Raw genomic sequence first — 20,806 nt, forward strand, 5'->3', positions numbered from 1 at the left:
GCTTATAAGGAAGATTCAGAGTCCCGTTATTTTTTAATCCAAGAAAGAAAAAATGCAAATACTTTGTTGATTTTTTAAAATCAAGTAATATAGAAATGTATCCTCCTTGTAAAAAAATAATTTAAATATAATAATCCTCTCTCTTCTCAGAGCTGTATTTAGTTTGATAGGTACCCTTTTGGGCACCTTCTTAAGTGTGTATAGACATCTGTATGTGCACCCAGGAAAAATATACTTTGATTTTGTGTGTTTTAAAAAATAAATGAATTACATTCATAATAGAAAAAAATGCTACAATTGGAATGAAGGAAGTAGACTTCTAGGCAGTGATATATAAAGGTCTCTAAGACACGTAGTTGAGGAATAAAAGCAAGCTGCAAAATAATACATGTTATATGATTGCCCCGCCTTCAATTTCTAAGTGTGGGTTTCCAAACCTCAATCAGAATACCACTCTAACTGCTGAAAGGCATTGTGGCTTTCCAGTTGTAAAGTCTCAAACAAGACCCAATGGTAATAGGTATCCCAATAAATGATGGTATACAAATCAGTGACAAAGATTCCTGTTCCTTTCCTTACGTACTGTAACTGTAGCCAAGGGACTTTATTTATTTGTTCCTAAAAATTTTAACATTTCTTCCTTGACATTTCTAGAAGATAACACAGAATAAAAAGAAGTAATCTCTAGGATTTATAATCTAATGGTGGTAGAGAAAATACATGTACATTTAAACAACAGTACAAAACTGTGTAGTTGATTACCAGGCCTGGACACAGCTGGTGAATTCAGAAAGAGAGAGGTGTCTACAGGCTGAAATAATCAGGGAGGTCTTCACTGAGGAGGTAAAGCTTCAGGAAGCTTGAAAAATGGGGACAACTTGGAGAAGCTGTGTCCCTAATAAGTCAACTTCCCAGAGGGAAGGGGTCCTGTAAGTGAATTATGGAGATGAACGTGGAATATCAGATTAGGGGCAGATTATGGACAGTCTTAAATTTCAAGAAATCGGAGAATAAAAGTATTAAATGACAAGGAATTTAAATTAACAACTAGAGCAACAAATTATTAAAACTAACATGTAATGAAGAATTTGGGAGAACGTGGAGGCTGGAGAATAAATTGGAGATGATTCTTATAACCTAGGAACAGATAGTAATTGTTGGGGGATGGTGTCGGGGGATAATCTGGTAGCCCATCTACCCAGTAATTCAAGCAAGCTCTAATACTGGCCAAGCACCAGTATTCTCAATGGATTGTGCAACATTTCACTCAGCCTGACTAATGAAAACTAAATGCATTTGGAATGGAAATGACGTATGTGTAGATGAAACATGATGGGCTCTTATGCAACTCCAACTTATGTAAATGGACACAAATAAAGGAAGAAAGCCTGGATTATAAAAGAAAGGCAGGCATCACTCACTTAGACTCTCCAGGATTAAGGTTTGAAAATGAAGGCCCTTTTACCATTAATCTTTCTGGTTTTTATTAGTTATCCAGGTTGGGCAAAAGATAGGCACTACAGCATAGGCATTAAAGAAACCACTTGGAACTATGCTCCTACTGGTAAAAATATGCTCAATGGGAAGCCTTTTTCAGAAGATCAGTAAGTAATACCTTTGCAATGAAAAAGTTACTCTCAGAAACAGAAGTTGGTAATTGTTATTCACTGATAAAATGCTAATGAAGAATTTCCCATCGTTGACCCTTTAAGGGCACATTTGCTATTAGAACTGCTTCCTTTGTTTTCTTCATAGAAATCAGAAATTATTCCTTCTTAGAATTGTCGCCACTTTTGCCAACATGGCACAATATTTCAAGGATCATCTCTAATTCTGTGTTTATCATCAATTTTGTTTGTGTGGTTCTCAAGATATAAAACAACACTTTTCCTTCTGATATGGAGGGTATGGCAGAGATTCTAAAATTGCAGCTCTGTTCTTGATTTCTCTTTTCAAGTAATTGGGAGGGAGAAATCTAGTGGTTATGCGTGGGGGTTTGGATTTACCATGTTTGTTGGCCAAAAAGACCCTAAGTCTACCGGCAAATCCACAAATCCGTATAAATAGGTAAACAATTCTAAGTCACTGGGATCGATCTAACGCTTGAGATCTAAAGTGACCTTCAAGTGGGATTAGAAGCCTTTTTGTGGCTCAGTATGGAGAGTTTGGTAAGTCTTGTAAACCAAAATGCCACGCATATTACTTGCTACACTCATATTTGATTCCTTCATCATAGACTCCACGTTCTCCTTGTTTACACCACCTTTTTTGATTCCCTTCACATTTCCTCCCGTGTCTGAGTTTTGTCTATCAAAATTAGGCTGTAAGGCTTCTTACTTCTAGTTTCAGTTGACTTAACATTTTTTTCTTTCCTGTCAAACTTTGTTAAGATTCTTTTTGTTTCTTTGTTTATTTTTTACAGAGAGTTTCAGTCCTATAAATTTCTAACACGAAGCCAAGACAGGATAGGATCTGTTTATAAGAAGGCTTTGTATTTTCAGTATACTAATGACACATTTCAAACAATCATTAAAAAACCATCCTGGCTGGGATTTTTAGGGCCGATAATTAAGGCAGAGACTGGAGACATGGTTTATGTTCATGTAAAAAATTTTGCTTCAAGAATGTATAGTTTCCATCCTCATGGAATCACCTACACTAAAGAAAATGAAGGTAAGTGGATCCTTTTTTCTTATATTTCTGAGCTGTTGCTTATGGGAAGTATGAGCCCAAGACCTCAGGGAAAGCAGGGTAATTATGAACTGGGAATAGTTTGGGGTGAATGCAGACTCTTATTTTTGATGTCTTTAATGTTTATACCTGACAGCCCTTTTTCAATTTTTCATCTTGAGTAAGTGCCCACCCTTGTGCAATTCTTAGGAAAGAAAACACACTTTTCACTCACAATAATAATAATACAAACTAATGAACATTCATGGCTTACTAGAAAAAGCATGGGTCACATTTTTTTTTTTTTTGGTAGGAGATGCTCATGAGCAAATGTTAGGTTGGCAGAAATACTATTCTACCCCCACCTCATTTCATTTTCTAATAGATGAGGATTAGCCTCTTGAAAGCATCAGTGTCAAGAGAAATCATTATTTTCCAGAAATACTATTCTACCCCACCTCATTTCATTTCCTAATGGATGAGGATTAACCTCTTGAAAACATCACTGTCAAGAAAAATCATTATTTTCCAAACAGTATCTTGTCTCCTACACATCTACACTCACAGCGGCCTAATGGTGTTAGGAAAAGAAAGGGAAGAGAAAGCCAACAAATAAGGTTTTATGTTCACCATGGAGCAGGGGGGTGCTCGGAGATGGGTTAAATATGAGAGGTTGGCCATGCTTCAAAGTCTTCTATTGAATGTAAGAACTTTATTCATAGTTATGAGGACTCTAGCCTCAAGAGATAAAGATCTAAGGCAAGAATTCTAGGAAAAGAAGAAAGAAAGAAGAGAAAGGCCCCAGATTCAGAACTGGGGTAATAGCTCAGGGTAATGTAAGCTATGCAGAGGGCCACTTTTGGGCTCCAGTGGTCTACTTGGAGGACACATGGATGCCTCTTGATGCCCTGGGTCCCAAGTCTGAAGAAAATATGGAAGCCCTCTCAGGAGTCTAGGTTTCTGTGTCTGAGGTCTAGGCATATAGTGGATATTCAGTAAATATTTTTGGAATCCATCAATAATGGTGATAATAGTCTGCAATTATACTGCCTATCTCATTCCAGTTTCGTCTAGAAAATAGACAAGCTGGATATTCAAGTGGAAGCCAGCTAAGGAAGAAGAGACAGGAGGCAGGAAAGAGGAGGGGAGAAATGCACACTTGATTCCAAAAATAGAAATTAACATACATTTATGGCTTACTAGAGAAGGCATGAGTCACATTCAAAATACAGTTGCCCAATGGTTACTCTGACCGCAGTGTGGATAATGTTTCCTAGGTGCCCTCTATCCTGATAATACTACGAGCCAGCAAAAGGAAGATGACCGTCTGCAACCAGGGGCACGATATACTTACAAGTGGTTTGTAGGAGAAAATCAGGGGCCTGGCCCCAGTGACAGTAACTGCGTGACAAGGATTTACCACTCCCATATAGACGCTTCAAAAGACGTGGCTTCGGGTCTTGTTGGACCAATTCTGACTTGCAAAAGAGGTAATATATTTTTAAAATCTCATTGTAGCAATAGAACCAGAGTAAGTGGGCTCTCCCCCTGCTCTCCTCGTGGAATTTTTCTATCAAATGAGCTCCCCTTTCCTGCCTTAACCTTGATTCTTCAGTCAAGAAAGTAAAGTTGCCCTCTCAGACTCCGAGCACTAGATGGCGATGGTGAGTCCAACACCTCAGTTCAAGTCCAGATTGGTCACTAGATGGTAGTCAAATCCAGTGAACTTTTCACAAAATGACTGACATCTTTCTCCTATAGAGAAGTGTTAAATCAGCAGGGTTGAAGAAAGTTGGAAGCCGAGAGGCTGTTTGCCTGTTCCTTGCATGCATTGTTCCTTAGAATTCTGTCTGTAGGTGTACAAGATTAAGTTGAATCAGTTAGAATCACCAGTTTATTTCATGGCAAAAATAATTGTTGCAAAGAGCAAGTTTTGTTGTTCTTTATGTTTCAGGCACACTGGATGGAGACACCGAAAAATATATCGACAGGTCTTACGTTTTGATGTTTTCCATAACTGATGAAAACAAAAGCTGGTATATCGATGACAATATTAATACATATACTGAATCTGGCAAAGTTAATGCTAACGATTCTGACTTCCAGGAGAGCAATCGCATGCCCTGTAAGATTAAAGAAAGCTTTCTTATTCATCATACCCTATGATTCTAACTTCGGTGATTCTATTTAGTGATTTCCTTTTGTTCAAGTTTGTGTGGTTGAGTTTACATTTTCCAGTTTTCCCTCAAGGTACGCTAGTTGATATGCAAGGCATCTAGTAAATTTTGCTGGTTTGCAGAGTTTCATTGCATGTAAAGTTAGGTAGATGCATTTGTTTTCTAAAGTCTGATCTTGATCAAAAGGAGATGGTAAAAAACAGGAAAGATATAATTTTAAGATAATAAAATATTTTGGAAGAACAAAAACATAACTGACCAGGTATTTTATGAAAATGTGTTTCTTTAAAAATGTGTTTCTACATAAGAATTTTTCAGAAAGGCATTCTCATTCTCTCAGTCCCCCACCCTTGTTCTCTTCTTTCCGGGACTTAGCTTCTTTCTATTCTTTTCCCCTCTTCACTGACCTCTGCCCTTCGTTCACTTTTCCTCCTCTTGCCTGTAATTCTTCGTGCTCCTGACACTTCTAATTATATACAGTATTTATGGCCTTTTCATGTTTGAAACACCAATCAAATCCCACGTTAGATTATGTATGAGAATGAAGCTGACATCGCGAGGTTTGTGTAATGAGGAAATGTGCTATAAATGTATAGTATTTGGTCCTCATCTACCGTGTGTGAGACATTAGCACACGTTTGTTTACTTGGCTCAGTCAGGACAGCATGCAACTCCTGCTATCAGGCTCATGAATTCAAGCCCTGCGTTGGGGGTCGAGTTTCCTTAAAAAATAAAAAAATCAAATAAAACATATATTTGTTTTCAGCAATAAATGGATACATGTATGGAAATCTGCCCAATCTCACCATGTGTGCTGAGGACAGAGTCAAGTGGTATTTTGTGGGCATGGGTGGTGTGTTGGACACACACTCCATCTATCTGCACGGACAAACTCTGATATCGCGGAACCACAGAAAGGACACCATTACTGTCTTCCCTGCCTCGCTGGAAGATGCCTTCATGGTGGCCAAGGGCCCTGGAGAGTGGCAGTTGAGATGTCAGATACACGGTAGGGATTTGTGACCTTTACATAACACAGCGTCAGAGAATTTTCAACGTTGCAACCCCTCACAAATACCTTCTCTTCCAAATGATTGAAAGCGATTTCTAGGGAGGTGATGGGGTTGCCTTTTGGAAAGGCAGTGACAGGATCAGAACTGGAACCCGGGTCTCTAACACTTAACTGCATAGTAATGAACACTTCTAGGTATATAGGGGTGCTTTGTTTCATGTGTACGAAAAAAACTTTTATATTTATTAGCCCTCGAGCCTTACAAAAAGCCTGGATGGCAGAGCAGGTATCATTACTGTTTGTTTTTAAGTTGAGGAAACAAGTTTCAAGAGGTTAAAACATGTGTCCAAAACCCTGTAGGAAGAATTGCCAGGAATATTGTGGGACTAAATGATACTAATCCAGAACTCAGGAAACCTTTGTATTTCCATTTATTTCCCTCTTCAATCACACCCTCCATTGAATCATACGATGGCCAGTTATGAAGTCATTCATCTTTTCTATACTTAAATATGACCAAACTCTACATATAATCATGCACTCTTTTGTCTTACCTTTCGATCAAAAAACACGGTTGTTCTTACAACTGAAGAATTCACTTTTCTTTTTTTATACAAAAATGGGTTTACTTCTGTGATCAAACCTGTCTTCTAAGTCTCATACTTTGGTTAGAATCATGCTTCCACTAGTTACGGAAATAACTACACAGCAAGTATTTGTCAGGATTTCCTACGTGCTGGGACCCTCGAGGGCTCTGGGGAAAAAGGAGAACCACTCGCAGCTACTGCAGCTGGAGGACTGAGTTTAATGGTGAAAAGTTTCTCACTTAGAAAGGAATATCATTTTCAGGTGAAAATGGACACTCAATCCCACTCTTCCTATTTACTGACTTTGCAGATGGTGTCTTCGAGCCAGGTCTGGCCCTCAGCTCTGCAGAAAGAATAGGGTCAGCCCTTGGCACAATTGAGAAGCTTCTGAGAGTTCCTTGGCTGATTTGATTGACTCCATAGCTTTCCCCTGTATTTAATCTCTTTCCGTGTCCTAGAGTTGTGTGTGGTTTTTAAAATTTACTTCCAGTCTTTTTAAAATTTGTATTTAAAATGTTTTTATTTAAAATTTATTTAATATTTTATTTTATTTTATTAGTAATTACAAGAATACATGAATAGACTTTGGCTGGAAAGAAAGGAAGGATGGAAAGAGGAAGGAATGAGGTGGGGGGTGGATTCGGGGGGTGGGCCATAGGCAGAAAAAGCAAAAATCTAATGTGATGTAAGGGAGCCAGCTCATACCAGCTCAAGAGGGCAGAGAATTAAGTCAGCCAGCTGGTAAACTCTTGGTAACTTCAAACTGGTCACAGTGGGAGTGTTTAGACCACAAAAATTAGCAAAATAAATCAAATGTGCTGTCTTTTTGTCTTTAGAGAGCTGGTTTAAGAACACACCATTAGTCCAACCCTCCCATTGCCATCTTTGTTCCTCTCCAGAGAGTAAACACTGGGTGTGAATACTTGAAAATCTGTTCACTATGCATTCTCACACAATATATATGAACATGTAGAAACAAAAAAACACATGGCCATATTTTGTGTTTTGTTTTACATAAGTAGATCACGCTGCATATAATTTTCTGCTGTTGCTTTCTTCACTTATCAATGTTTTGAAATCTTTTCCCTGACATTCCACATACATCTAACTTATTCTTTTACACTGTTGTATAGTTTTCCACACTGGGGATGTATCCTAAGTTATTTACCCAATTGCCTACTGGTAGGCATTTAAATTGCTTCCACGTTTTTTGCTCATTAACAATGTTATAGTTAACATCTTTTTATTTGTATCTTTTTATGTTTTAACAAATGCTGCCCAGATTGCCTTCCAAAATGTCTGTCCTAATTTACACTCCCACCAACAGTATTCCAAAATCAAAGCACAGGACTGGTGCCCTTGTGGAAAGTTACCTGCCTTGATTTTCTTTCTGCCGGCTTCTAGTTAATCTAATAGATAAGCTAATTCATTAGTGACTAATGGTGATAATTTTATACCCCTGAGGAAAGATGTTTTTGGCCAAATAGACTCTCAAATTCTACTCAGTAGACAGGCACCATCTTCATCTAGGGACTGGTCCAAAGGTGGTGATTATTCCCCGGTAATATATGTTCCTCTAACCTTTATCTTTGCATCCTGCTTTTTGTATTTGTTTCATACATTTTAGGTTTTTACACAGATTCCGTAAGTAAAATGCCTCAAATTTCTCCAAAAAGGAGAAGATGCAATATTGTTGGCTAAAATATAAAATATATATGGAATAAGAAAAATGTTGCAGTAACATTCTCTGCTTGGGTTTACTGTTTTTCAGATAGTATGAAGGCCTTTTTTAACGTAAAGGATTGCCAAAAACCTTCAACAGATGTTCCTGGGACATGTGTTATACATTACTATATTGCTGCTGAAAAAATTGTTTGGAACTATGCTCCCTCTGGTGTAGATTTCTTCACTAAAGAAAATTTAACAACACCTGGAAGGTAATAATTCAGTGATTAAAATATTCGTGGTTAGGGGCGCCTGGGTGGCTCAGTCGTTAAGCGTCTGCCTTCGGCTCAGGTCATGGTCCCAGGGTCCTGGGATCGAGCCCCGCATCGGGCTCCCTGCTCAGCGGGGAGCCTGCTTCTCCCTCTCCTACTCTCTCTGCTTGTGTTCCCTCTCTCACTGTGTCTCTCTCTGTCAAATAAATAAATAAAATCTTTAAAAAAATAAATAAAATAAAATATTTATGGTTAAATAAAGATAATCTAACTTTTTCATAACCAGCTACTCCTAAGAAGGATTTAGGCATCTTATCATAAAAAGATACCGATAAAACAAAAGGAGAAAAATAATTATATCAATAATTAGAAGATGTTGAATTAAAAGATCACTACCACACAAAATTTTCCTCTAAATGCCTTGGCAGCCAGTGCAAAATAAAACATACTGCTCATTTTTTCCCCTAGCACTCAGTTTTTAAAATAGATTTATTATATGTAATTATGAGGCAGTGGATAATGTTATCAACAACAATTTTACAAAAATTCAAAACATTCTTCATGTATAATTTATACTTTCCTGCTAAGATCTGAAGGCATAATTAAATTATTGCCCATGACATTTTTTATTACTTTTTTCTTTCCTATGGCATTCTTAAATCATGTTTTTGTTTTTTGGTTTTTGTTTTTAAGATTTTATTTATTTATTTGAAAAAGAGTGAGACAGAGAGAGAGCATGAGGGGGGGGAGGGTCAGAGGGAGAAGCAGACTCCCTGCTGAGCAGGGAGCCTGATGCCAACTCGATCCCGGGACTCCAGGATCATAACCTGCGCTGAAGGCAGTCGCTTAACCAACTGAGCCACCCAGGCGCCCTTAAATCCTGTTTTATAAATATTTTTTATTCCAACAGCACCTAAGAATATGTTACCAATTACTATTTTAATGACCAAAAACTACGACCAAAATACATTACCACAGCACAACATTTAAAAGTACACAAAAAGTTTTTTTGATAGTCCAACTGCTATAATTATATTTACCAACTCAAAGATTACAGCAATTTTAATCCTTCTGGTCTATTGAATGAAAGTTACATGTCAGAAAATATCAAGTTCTGAAACCACCAAGCAGTGTTTCTCACGGTAATTATTTTTCTCTAATTTACTCAGAGAAAATTTGCGAAAACTAAGAATGGTATGTCGAGTGAATATTTTCACTTCTTACTTCAACTCATCAATAAATTATTTAATCTGTGGGATGGAAATTTTATATGAAGGGTATCTGGGCTTAGAGCAAAAATTAGATTCAGAGTTAGGTCCAGCTCTCATTTTATATTGACTAAAATAAGTATGAATTAATAGATTTTTTTTTTCAGCTTGCTTGATTGTCCTGGCTATGAAATTCTATGATGTGTTAGCATGACAAGTCACTACTTCACTGCTAAGGAGCTCTTTTTCTCAGGGGACCCCATTTAATTTTATTATAATAAAATTTTTTTTTATTTTTTAAGATTTTATTTATTTATTTGACAGAGAGAGACAGCGAGAGAGGGAACACAAGAAGGGGGAGCGGGAGAGGGAGAAGCAGGCTTCCTGCGGAGCAGGGAGCCCGACGTGGGGCTTGATCCCAGGACCCTGGGATCATGACCTGAGCCGAAGGCAGACCTTTAACGACTGAGCCACCCAGGCACCCCTACTATAATAAAATCTAAAAAGAAGAATGACATCTCTCATCTTACTATTCTAACATCTCTGCACATAGTTGTTTTAGAAGTGGTGTTTGTTACTATCTGACTGAAAAAAAAAAAAAAGAACCTTGTGTTCCAGAATAAAGTGTGTGGATAGACCGCCAAGTAGACAGGCATAGATACTTATATACACACACGCATAGATAAAAGACTAAGAAATCCATGGAAAATGTTGACAGTGGTTATATGTAGATAATGGGATTAAGAATATTTTAATTTGGGGGGGTTTTCTTCTTATTTAGTTTTCTTCTTATTTTTCAAATTTCAAAAGCATGCATTGCTTTTATAAATATATTACAAGTAATTTAAAACAGATTCTTGCTTTCTTTTCACGTGATCACTGTTAATTTAAAAGTTCTTTGTGTATCTGCTTTCTCTGCACAGTGAATCCCGGGTACATTTTGAACAAAGCCCAACCAGAATTGGAGGATCTTACAAAAAACTGGTTTACCGTGAATATACAGATGCTTCCTTCCGAACACAGAAGGCGAGAGAGGAGCACCTTGGAATCCTTGGTAAAATTCCCTTCATAGCTCTGCAGGGTTATAACCACTGTTTATACATATTCTGTGCAATCAAAATAGTATTCACATCTCACAGTTTTAGAGATTTTAGGCTGTCATCTTACAACCTTATGAAAACAGTACATTCTGATTCACCCAATTTTAAACTACATTCTTTTGTCCCTATACATCCAATAAGATTAATATATTCATGTGATCCAGAGTGACTTTCTAAGACTGTGAATCATCTAGAGCTCTTGCAGTTGGAGGCATTCCTGGTTCATGGCATTATCTCTTTAATTTGTTCCTAGAAGAAACTTACTCAAGTAACACACCTGACAATTGTTTGTGAAAACCGAGGACAATTACTAATTCTGTTGGTCTCTAGGCCCTGTTATTAAGGCAGAAGTGGGACAGATCATCAAGATCACTTTTTATAACAAGGCTTCCATACCACTCAGCATTCAGCCTCATGGACTACGTTACAAAAAGAGTAACGAGGGCTCCTTCTACAAAACGCCTGGAGGAAGTAAGTAATGCTTGAGGGAGGCCAAAACAAGCCACACTGCAATATAATGTCAGCTAGAAAATAAAATTTCTCCTCAAATCATGATGCAGCCCACTTTTCACATCATAACAGCACTGTGTCCTAATTATGGCCGTGATTCCTTTAGCCCCTTTCAGCTGTCACCCAAGGTGCTACAAGGTGAGCAAGATTAAAGGTCCTTGCTCTCAGAGATCTAACAGCCTAGACTAGGGTACTTCTGGTCCTACGTCCTATTTTACCAATATTTATTTCTTACTAGGTACTCCTCCACCCTCCTCACATGTAAATCCTGGCAAGACATTTGTCTATACATGGAAAGTTCCAAGATATGTGGGTCCTACCTCCTCAGATCCCAACTGTCTGACCTGGTTATACTATTCCTCAGTAAACATGACAAGAGACATCAACAGTGGCCTTGTAGGACCTCTCCTCGTGTGCAGAAATGGAAACCTTGGTAAAGATGGCAAACAGGTGAGTCATGGATCTATGTCCAGATAGGTCTTGGTGAGAGGTTGCCTAAGACAGAACTGCAGAGGCAAAGCAATGTGGCAATTGGCAGGTTCAATTTCTTCTGTGGGCTGATTTTCTCAATTCTATCCTTTTCTGAACTCCAGAACTGCATCTTCCTCTGCCCAATGAGCACCCACCCTAGCGTGTACCAGACACCTCTATTTCCTCTTGACTGCTTTAACTCTTCATCTCCCTCTGGACAACCACCACCTGCCCCTCTCTCCTTCACTCTGTCTCTTTGTTAATGATACCACCCAGCCCAGGATTTCCATCAACAACTCCTTTCTCACCTCCAACATTAGTCATCCAACTCCCAATACCACTGCCTTCTTGGGAGGTACCATCCCCTCTTTCTGAACTCCTCTAACCTCCTGACCCCTGGTTCCACTCTCACCCTGCTCCACGGTAGCTCCACACCACTTCTTTTCAAATCCAACTATAGCACGCTCCATACTCTGCAGTTGGCTAGCTCCGAAGTCAGCACAACAGACCCCCATCGGCCCCTCCAGATTCATGCCTCCTTCCCTGCCACACTGTGCAGAATTAGCTTGTTAGTCCCTGAGGAAGAAAAGCTCGTTCACATCTCTTTGATTTTGCCCTCTTCTCTCTATTGGGAATGGCATCTCTTCACGGCTTTGCCTGCTGAGAGGGGAGACCTTTTTAAAACTCCGACTGAAAGTTCCTTCCCGCCCTTCAGACAATATTCACTAACTAAAGTGGTTTCTGTCAGTTACCATAGTTCCTTGTGTATGTTTCCACTGGAGCACTTATCCATGCAATTATATTTATTGGCCTTTCTGTCCCACTAGACCATAAGTTCCTTGAAACCATACATGAGGGGTTTTTGTTGTTGTTGTTGTTTTATTAATTTTTTGTAAAAACGACTGACCTCTCTGGCATGTAGTAGGTGCTTAATAAATGTTCGAGGGATGAATTTCCCTTGTTCCTCACTCACGAGTGAACTAATATCTAATTTCTTTTTTGCACTTATAATTTATAAGGTAATAAAGCCTAATAAATCTCCCCAAATAAATATATGTATAACAATGTATATTTTATCTAAAAATGAGATGATATATTAATAGGCATCCATATAATTCAAGCATTATAAGTCTCATAATTCTTATAGCACATGTAATCTTTCTATTTATCCAAAAATATAAATATGTGTACATATTTAATTTCTTCATAAATGCTAAAAATGCAGACTTTCTGGAATTGAAAACATTTTATTTAACTCACTTTCTACAAAGCATCCTATGAAAAGCCACTATAAACATCTATGATCATAGAGTTTAGTTTTATGAAGTTCAGCTGTAGGGGTCCCTAGAGTAAGAGCTTTATATGAAAACAGCTATAGATAATTCTCCTAACTTCTTAGTTCTGTGATAAATCCATTCACTGGGATTCATGCCTTTATCTGTGCCTGGATTTTCCAGGAGTATACAAAACACTTTGTATAGGAAATCCTGTATGCAGATCAACTATCTGACTAGACTTTGTATATAGAGCATCTATATTTCATGTCTATTTCTTTCTCTATTCTCATCCACAGAAAGGAAAAGACAAAGAGTTTTACCTGCTTGCCACAATATTTGATGAAAATAAAAGTCATCTCTTAGATGAAAATATCAGAACATTTACCACAGAGCCTGAAAACGTGGATAAAAAGGATCCAGACTTCCAAAAGTCCAACTGGATGTATTGTGAGGGAATATGCAATTTACAAAATAAATGCATTAAGCACTTGTTTAATTTCATTATGTCTAAAGAATTACAGATTAAGAGAGACATACATTTTTCCCCAAGGGTTGGCTAATATATTTCATATTTCTTTTAAAGATAATTTCTCAACAAAAATATTACCTACTAGGATGATTATGTTAAATTCAACTTACTAAATATTTAACAATGCCTTGTTGGTGCACTATATTGTTTAGCTATTAGTAAATGTGAGATAGAAAAGTCACGTATTTTTTTACTGCCAAATTTAGTGGCACTGGTGGATGGAGTGTTTATTGAGTTAATTAGGTGGTTGATTGGTTGGTTGGTTGGTTTTTGAAGAATGCAGGTGTAGGGAGAAAGGACTGGTCTAGAATCTAAAGACTTGGACTTTGATCTTAACTGTTCCAAAAATAAGCTTAATGACACTGGACAAGTAATTGCCTCTTTGGCCTTAGTTTCCTCAAATCTAAAAGGAAGGGGTTAACACAGATAATCTTGAGATTATCTTACATGATTGAGCTACCTTAGGATTAGTCCTTTGTTGAGTTTGAAGAGATGCCAATTATCAATAAATTAAATATAATTTTCTTTGTTCCCAATGTCTTGTAGCCATTAATGGATACATGTATGGAAATCTGCCTGGACTGGACATGTGCTTAGGAGACCACGTTTCATGGCACGTTCTCAGTGTGGGATCAGAAAAAGACTTACATGGGATATATTTTTCAGGAAATACCTTCACTTCCTTTGGTTCAAGGGACGACACCATACCTCTGTTTCCTCACAACTCCCGAACACTTTTTATGACACCCGATTCCATAGGTAAGTAGTAGATCTTCTCTTTCACACTGAAATGTGCCCGAATTATGAAAAAGTGTCTTGACATGCACTGAATATTGTTTGTACAAAAAAAAGGGAACTTATATAAATAGTGTTTAAAAAGCCTTTCTCCTGCTCCATGTAATTTATAGGAGCAGTAATATATCATTTCCCAGATCACAAAAATCCCCTCCACCCCTCTCGGTTTTCTCTTCCTGGGCTCCAGACTCTAAATCAATCCACACTCCTCAAAAGTGATGAAGATGCTTTGAAGCATTTTAACCTGTTTTCACTCTATTCTCTATCCGTTTGTTTCCCAGACCTGCCAGTCTGCTTCTGCCTTCTCTCTACTCCTCTCCTTGCTGGCTTGGTTCTCTAGGAAATGTTTTCACTTCAGTGAGGTCGATTGCTCCTGGCAATTTTTTTTTTTTAAATCAGAATACTGTTAGGGATGTCAGAGGAACCTCCCCTCTGCTCTGAACCTAATACCCTCATTTGTAAAATAGGGATTGCAATAATTTACAATCTGCAAAAAGGAATAGACAAGGACCAGGTGAGATAGATGCAGTGTAGTAAGGTGCCTGGTGTGTGTTAGACGTTCAATAAAATATTAGTTCCTTCGTTTATCCTGCAGATCCACCTTCACCAAAATAAAATAAATAAATAAAATACAAATCCATTCATCTTGGTCAAAAACTACTGGCACCAATCAAATGCTGGCTACATGATAAGCTAGCTACTCCATAAATGCCATGGGTTGGTATCTGAACTCTTGGTGATACCACAGATTCATTTGATTACATTTTCTACATGTAAAAATTTTTTATTTTACTTTACAAACAAGCAGAGCCTGGGATTAAGAGCACTCAGAGGGAAACAAGAAAGAAATCTTTTCCAGCACTAGTTCTCCTCTCCGCCTTGTGCACTTACTCGGTGGCAGGTGATTTCCTGCCCCTGCCCGCCCCACTTCTTCCTCTCCTTTTCCCTGGAGATGCTTTCCTGGACTTAAAAAAAAAAAAAAAGTTTGCTTCGTTCGCCATCTCTTTCCTAAACGAGATCAGCTGCAGTAAACATGTGGAGACACCTGTTAGGTGTCAAGTGCTGTGCTCTATGGGCATCAGTTCATTCTAAACAAATACTTCTTCCCAAATCCTTGAGTCTGAAGGTTTTGTTCCTTGTCAGTCTTCCTGAATCTTACCCTCTGCAAAAAGTAACAGCAACAACAGAAACATGTACAGAGATGGAAGAAAATATTGGTGATGATAAAGGTAATTTTGAGAAGCAGCGTTGGCATGCAATCAGCATAAAATTACCAAAATCAAAGAAAGACAGCTTGAATTCAGGTGGAATATACTGGTCTGAACCAGGCTGCAGTTTTTTTGTTGTTGTCATTGCTTGGGGATCTGAAAGTGTGAGTCTGATCGCCTCCCCCTGCTGCCACTCCGATCCAAGCCCCACCATCTCTCATGGATTACTTCGTAGCATCCTAACAGGTCTCCTTCCTTCCACACTTACCCACTACCATCTGTTTCCCAAGGGTCCATGGTACCCAGCCCTCCAACCCACACCAAGCTTGTTTCCTCTCACCCTTGCTCACTCCACTCCAGACACGCAGACCTCTGGAATGGTCTGCAGACACACCAAACAGGCCCTCAGCTTAGAGATTTTGCTGAGTGTTTCCTCTGCCCGGATTGCTCTTGCCGGGGATCCATCACTCACCTCTCATCTTTGTCCCGGTGTCACCCTTCCATCAAGGCCTACCCTGATCATCCTATAAAATATTGCTCATTTCTCCCTGGAGCTCCCCCCTGCCCTGCAGCACCCTGCCCAGGATTCTCAATCCTTCCCACACCGGTCTGCCTTTTTTTAATCCATAGCACTTATCAGCTTCCAACATCCATAAATGTTACCTGCTATGTTTATCTAGGCAACACCCACCCACCCTGCCATATAAACCCTTAGGACATGGATTTTTAACTGTTTTGTTCACTGATGTTTCCCAAGTGCCTAGAAATAAGCCTGGCATAAAGAATAAGTAACTATTTGTCAAATTAATGAAAAAAAAAAAAACAAATGGACTATCTTACTGTATTACGTTTGGGGGTTTATATCTTCTAGATGACTTCACAGAGAAAAGAAATCTGAATGCAAAGCTTTATGCATTCTTTTCTTACCTCCAGGAACTTTTGATGTGGTTTGTATGACAACAGAGCACTATCTAGGAGGCATGAAGCATAAATACCACGTGAGCCAGTGTGAGAAGCCAAACCCTGATCAAACACTGTATGAGGAAGAGAAAACCATTTACATCGCTGCTGAGGAAGTTCTGTGGGATTATTCTCCTAGCAGGAAGTGGGAGAAACAACTGCAACATTTACAAAGAGAGAAGTATGGCAGTTAACTTCCATCTCTAACCGAGAAGGGTTCCTTCTGGAGTCCTCCACTCTTTCTTTTCAGTCTCACACATGCGTGCACGTGTGTGCACATGTTGTATATTTGTTTGCTACGGTATGTGTGTATGGTGTGCATGTGTATGATGGGTGTGTGTGCATGGTACGTGTGAGGCACGTGTGTGCTTAGGATACATTCCATTACAAATCACAATGTATCTGTGTATCTTACCTTCAATTATAAATGACTTTAATTCTTTCTAAATATCTGCATCACTTACTTCTGTGCCTTGTTTCTTGCTTTCTTTTCACTCCTTGCATCCAGTCTTCCTGACACGTGTTACCATCCAGCCTGACCACTCCAAGGTGTAATAAACATCACTTCAGCTACATTTAATATGTGGCATCAGTCAGATTTTCCTTTTGTTTTCATTTGTCTCTGTCAATCTCTCTTCTTCTGGGAACCTCAAATTGAAGACCTTTGTTTTTCTTTTTGTAAAACTTGATTTCTCTCTCTGATTTTCACTTTTTCTATTTATTCATTTATCAAAACTAAAATTTCATCTGGAAAACATGTTTTAAAGTACAGAATGAATATCCAGCCATCTTACCAGTAGTAATACTTTTTTTTTAAGAAGAAGAGGTGAAGTAGCCTCTAGACATTAATCAATTGTGTTGTTGCAATAAGGAGTTCTTACATATGAGAATTTGTCTAATTTAACAGTTAAATTAACTAACTTTGTGTTTTTTTTTTTGGTTTTGTTCTTATTTCCTTAAAGTAAAACAAGCATATATTTGGATAGAATTGAGACGTATCTTGGGTCCAAATACAAGAAAGTCATATACCGTCAGTATGATGATATCACATTCAAGAATCTAACACAGAGAACTGAAGATGAAAAACATCTGGACATACTAGGTATTGATACACGATCAGACTGGTCTTCAGGTTTTTCTTCCTGTCCTCAGCCACCAGAGACTGTTGTACACATTGAGGATATTATCAACCTCCACCTTGGCAGAGGAAAGTGCCTATAATGCTAATCCGAATTTGTTTGCCGATAGGCACTTTTACTGGGAAAAGAAAACTGATTCGAGTGTTGTTTCATGGAAATTGAAGGGACCATAGAAAGTTAATGTGGTCAGTTTCAGATTACCTGGCTTCTTAGAACTCAAGAACTCTAGAGAGACTTCAGAAGTAGCATCTAGAGATCATTTCACTGATATTAAAATGAAGCCCAGAAGCCCCACTATAGTGAGAAGGGGGACCTCTTTGTTTAAATTTAAGTGTTTAATTTAAAAATTTTATTTATTTATTTTTATTTATTTGACAGAGAGAGATGTAGTGAGAGAGGGAACACAAGCAGGGGGAGTGGGAGAGGGAGAAGCAGGCTTCCCACAGAGCAGGGAGCCCGATGCAGGGCTCGATCCCAGGACCCTGGGACCATGACCTGAGCCGAAGGCAGACGCTTAATGACCAAGCCACCCAGGTGCCCCTAAGTGTTTAATTTAAACACAAAAAGTGTTAATATTTAGTTTCTTCTGTCCAAGAGCGAGGAAAATTGCAGCCCTTTCTTCTACCCTTGACAGGTCAGCTAGGAAAACTACAAGTCACCCCCAAGCACCTACATGCAACATTTCCCTAAGTCCCCCAGCATTTCCAGAGGTCACATGATGTTTTCATATGTCAAATGACATGTCTGTATGTTGCATAATATTTCCAGAAGTCACATGGCATTTCCATATGCTCAAATTTTATTTGGGTCCTGATATCTAAGTGTCTATTGGAGACTATTCTTCTTCTTTTTTTTTAAAAGATTTTATTTATTTATTTGTTTGCTTATTTGTTTGAGAGAGAGAGCGCGTGCACGCACATATGTGCACACACTCGTGCACACAGGTGTGCAGAGGGAGGAACAGAGGGGGAGGGAGAGGGAGAGAATCTCAAGCAGACTCTGCACTGAGCGAGGAGCCTAACATGGAGCTTGATCTCACAACCCCGAGATCATGACCTGAGCCAGAACCAAGAGTCAGACACTTAACCGACTGAGCCACCCAGGGGCCCCTATTAGAGACTCTTTTCTGATGTGAGACCTTGAGATTTACATGCTGTTGGAGAAACTCTTACTCTTCTTGGCTCCTCATTGACCTCTTGAGCTTGTCCCTTTGCGACCCCCAGAAGGAGGGCTGTGCTGTCCAGTTCCCCCTGCTATTGGGCAGGCGCCTATCTTTAGTAACAGCAGGATGTTAGTTTTTGCTAGGATTCTGGCTGAATGCATCAAGATAAATAACACGACATGACCCTCTCTCTAGATTCCATTATTATTTACACAAAAAAAGAAAAAAACAACAACCACTTTATAGAAAAGGGGAAATAATTCTCTAGTGTTTGGGAAGGTGAAACAGCCATGAGGATAAAGAGAGGATGTCCCGAGCTAGAATCTAATGTCCAGTACGTATCTTCAGCAGATTTCAGTAATTATAGTACAAGTTTGAAGAGTATTCTTACTGCTTATTTCATCTCAAAACCACCCCTGTTTCAGAATTTTTAGAGTCACTGACATAATCTGCTTCTAAATAGAAAGAAGATTTAAAACAATTTTTTTTTTTTTTACCTCCAGTTCTTGGCCTAGGATGGAAGGGAGAGAGAATACAGAGAGGGGTTTTCAGTCTTGAGAGAAAAAAAAAAATCACTGTTGGTCAGTAAAAAGGCCTCCAGCTCCTCCCAACTCTCCATTAAGGTGAAGGGGAAAAGGATAAAAGGTTTAAGTGATAAGGTTGGTCAAGAAAGAAAATAAAAGAGTTCATTTCTAAATTGTGTGTTTTCGGAGGCATTAACTGATGCTCATCAAAGTAAGTTTTCTAAAGACTCAAGTTTTCCAGGCAAAAACCATGTTTCATAAATCACCAATGATCCACTTGTTAAAAGTGTGTTTTATTTGGCTTGCATGTTAAGGAAAAAGGATAAAAATAAGTCTCCCTATAAATACTTAAGAGGACAGATGATTCATAGTTTAAAATAAATAACAATTTCCACACATTTTCCTTTTTATATTCCCTAGGTCCTTTAATATTTCTCACTCCTGGTCAAAAAATCCGAATTATCTTTAAAAATAAAGCCTCAAGACCATATTCGATTCACGCTCACGGAGTGAAAACAAAAAATTCCACTGTTGTTCCAACACAGCCAGGTAACTGCTTCGGAAGAGGAAAGAAAGCTTCAAAGCTTTTATGAAGGACTATGTGCTAATGTCCTTTCTTAGGTATAGGTGTAGTTCTTGACGAGAGAGACCAGTGGACTAGTAGGAAGGGTCTAAAGAAGGAGTTGGGGAGCGAGTTCCTTTTGCAAGTCTTGAGTTTGCTTCCAAGATGGGTACCATGGGCAAAACAAATGCTTTTTAAAATTAATGCCCAGGGAGCAGACCCTGAAATGAAAATTTGTGGGCAGATAGTGCTCTTGGGATCAAAAACAATGAAACAGAATTGGGCAGGGGGAGAGCTTATGCAGAGATGCAGCCTCAATAGAAATCACAGCTACCCCTAGAAGTTCTAAAGAGTGGGTGATCCTCAGCTGTCCTGAGTTGGGGTGAGAAAGCTGGGCCTTTCTGTCCCTGCATCTGTCATTGGATGTAAGCCTGGGTAAGGTGGCTCTCTTCCACCAAGGCTGTCTTGGAAGAGGGTGGACAGCCTGTGGAGCAAAAATTCCTTCATTCTCAAAGGGGCACCTGGGAGGGACATCCAGAATCCAGTTGCTTACTGAAACAAGCAGTATCAAGGAAAGAGCCAAATTCAAAAAGGGAAGATGTGTGGGGCAGAGAGATGAAAGAGAGATTTTGATGGCACGTGAAATATTCCCTTTTGATTTTAAAAACGAGACAGTCCCACGGTAGTGCCAACATGAATCTCCTATCCAAGGTGTTTGCAAGCCAGCACTCTATTCTCAGTAGTCAGAGAAGGATCCCATTGGGTACATTCCACAAACACTGCTGAGTATCTGCTGAACCCAGGCACTGCGTGGTGTGGTGGAAGGGGAGGGCTGGTACTAAGTAGACTGATAGTTGAAGATTTGGAAGCAGGGAAGTTGGGGATAGGATCAGTTAGTGGAGGTGCTTGGGAAAATTAATTTAAGCCTCTGGAAGTGGGAGATGCAGGATTATACAGCAAGGGGCAGGAGTGGAAGGA

At 38.9% G+C, this 20,806-nt stretch overlaps 1 protein-coding gene across 1 annotated transcript in view; it reads left to right on the top strand.

Moving 5' to 3' along the window:
• Positions 1-1,449: 1,449 nt before the first annotated feature.
• LOC114209049 (ceruloplasmin-like) overlaps positions 1,450-20,806 on the top strand; it is a 29,997-nt gene continuing 10,640 nt past the window's right edge. The window contains exons 1-14 of the mRNA XM_028103088.1: positions 1,450-1,604; positions 2,423-2,673; positions 3,948-4,160; positions 4,625-4,795; positions 5,614-5,856; positions 8,218-8,383; positions 10,515-10,645; positions 11,022-11,162; positions 11,440-11,651; positions 13,246-13,396; positions 14,025-14,237; positions 16,415-16,622; positions 17,404-17,543; positions 19,687-19,815. Coding sequence (XP_027958889.1) covers positions 1,450-1,604; positions 2,423-2,673; positions 3,948-4,160; positions 4,625-4,795; positions 5,614-5,856; positions 8,218-8,383; positions 10,515-10,645; positions 11,022-11,162; positions 11,440-11,651; positions 13,246-13,396; positions 14,025-14,237; positions 16,415-16,622; positions 17,404-17,543; positions 19,687-19,815 — 2,524 coding nt within the window. The remainder of the gene's footprint in view (positions 1,605-2,422; positions 2,674-3,947; positions 4,161-4,624; positions 4,796-5,613; positions 5,857-8,217; positions 8,384-10,514; positions 10,646-11,021; positions 11,163-11,439; positions 11,652-13,245; positions 13,397-14,024; positions 14,238-16,414; positions 16,623-17,403; positions 17,544-19,686; positions 19,816-20,806) is intronic.

This window comes from Eumetopias jubatus, unplaced genomic scaffold (assembly GCF_037043125.1).
Source record: "Eumetopias jubatus isolate StellerSeaLion01/CBP00866 unplaced genomic scaffold, mEumJub1_p1.0 scaffold_1, whole genome shotgun sequence".
NCBI lineage: Eukaryota > Metazoa > Chordata > Mammalia > Carnivora > Otariidae > Eumetopias > Eumetopias jubatus.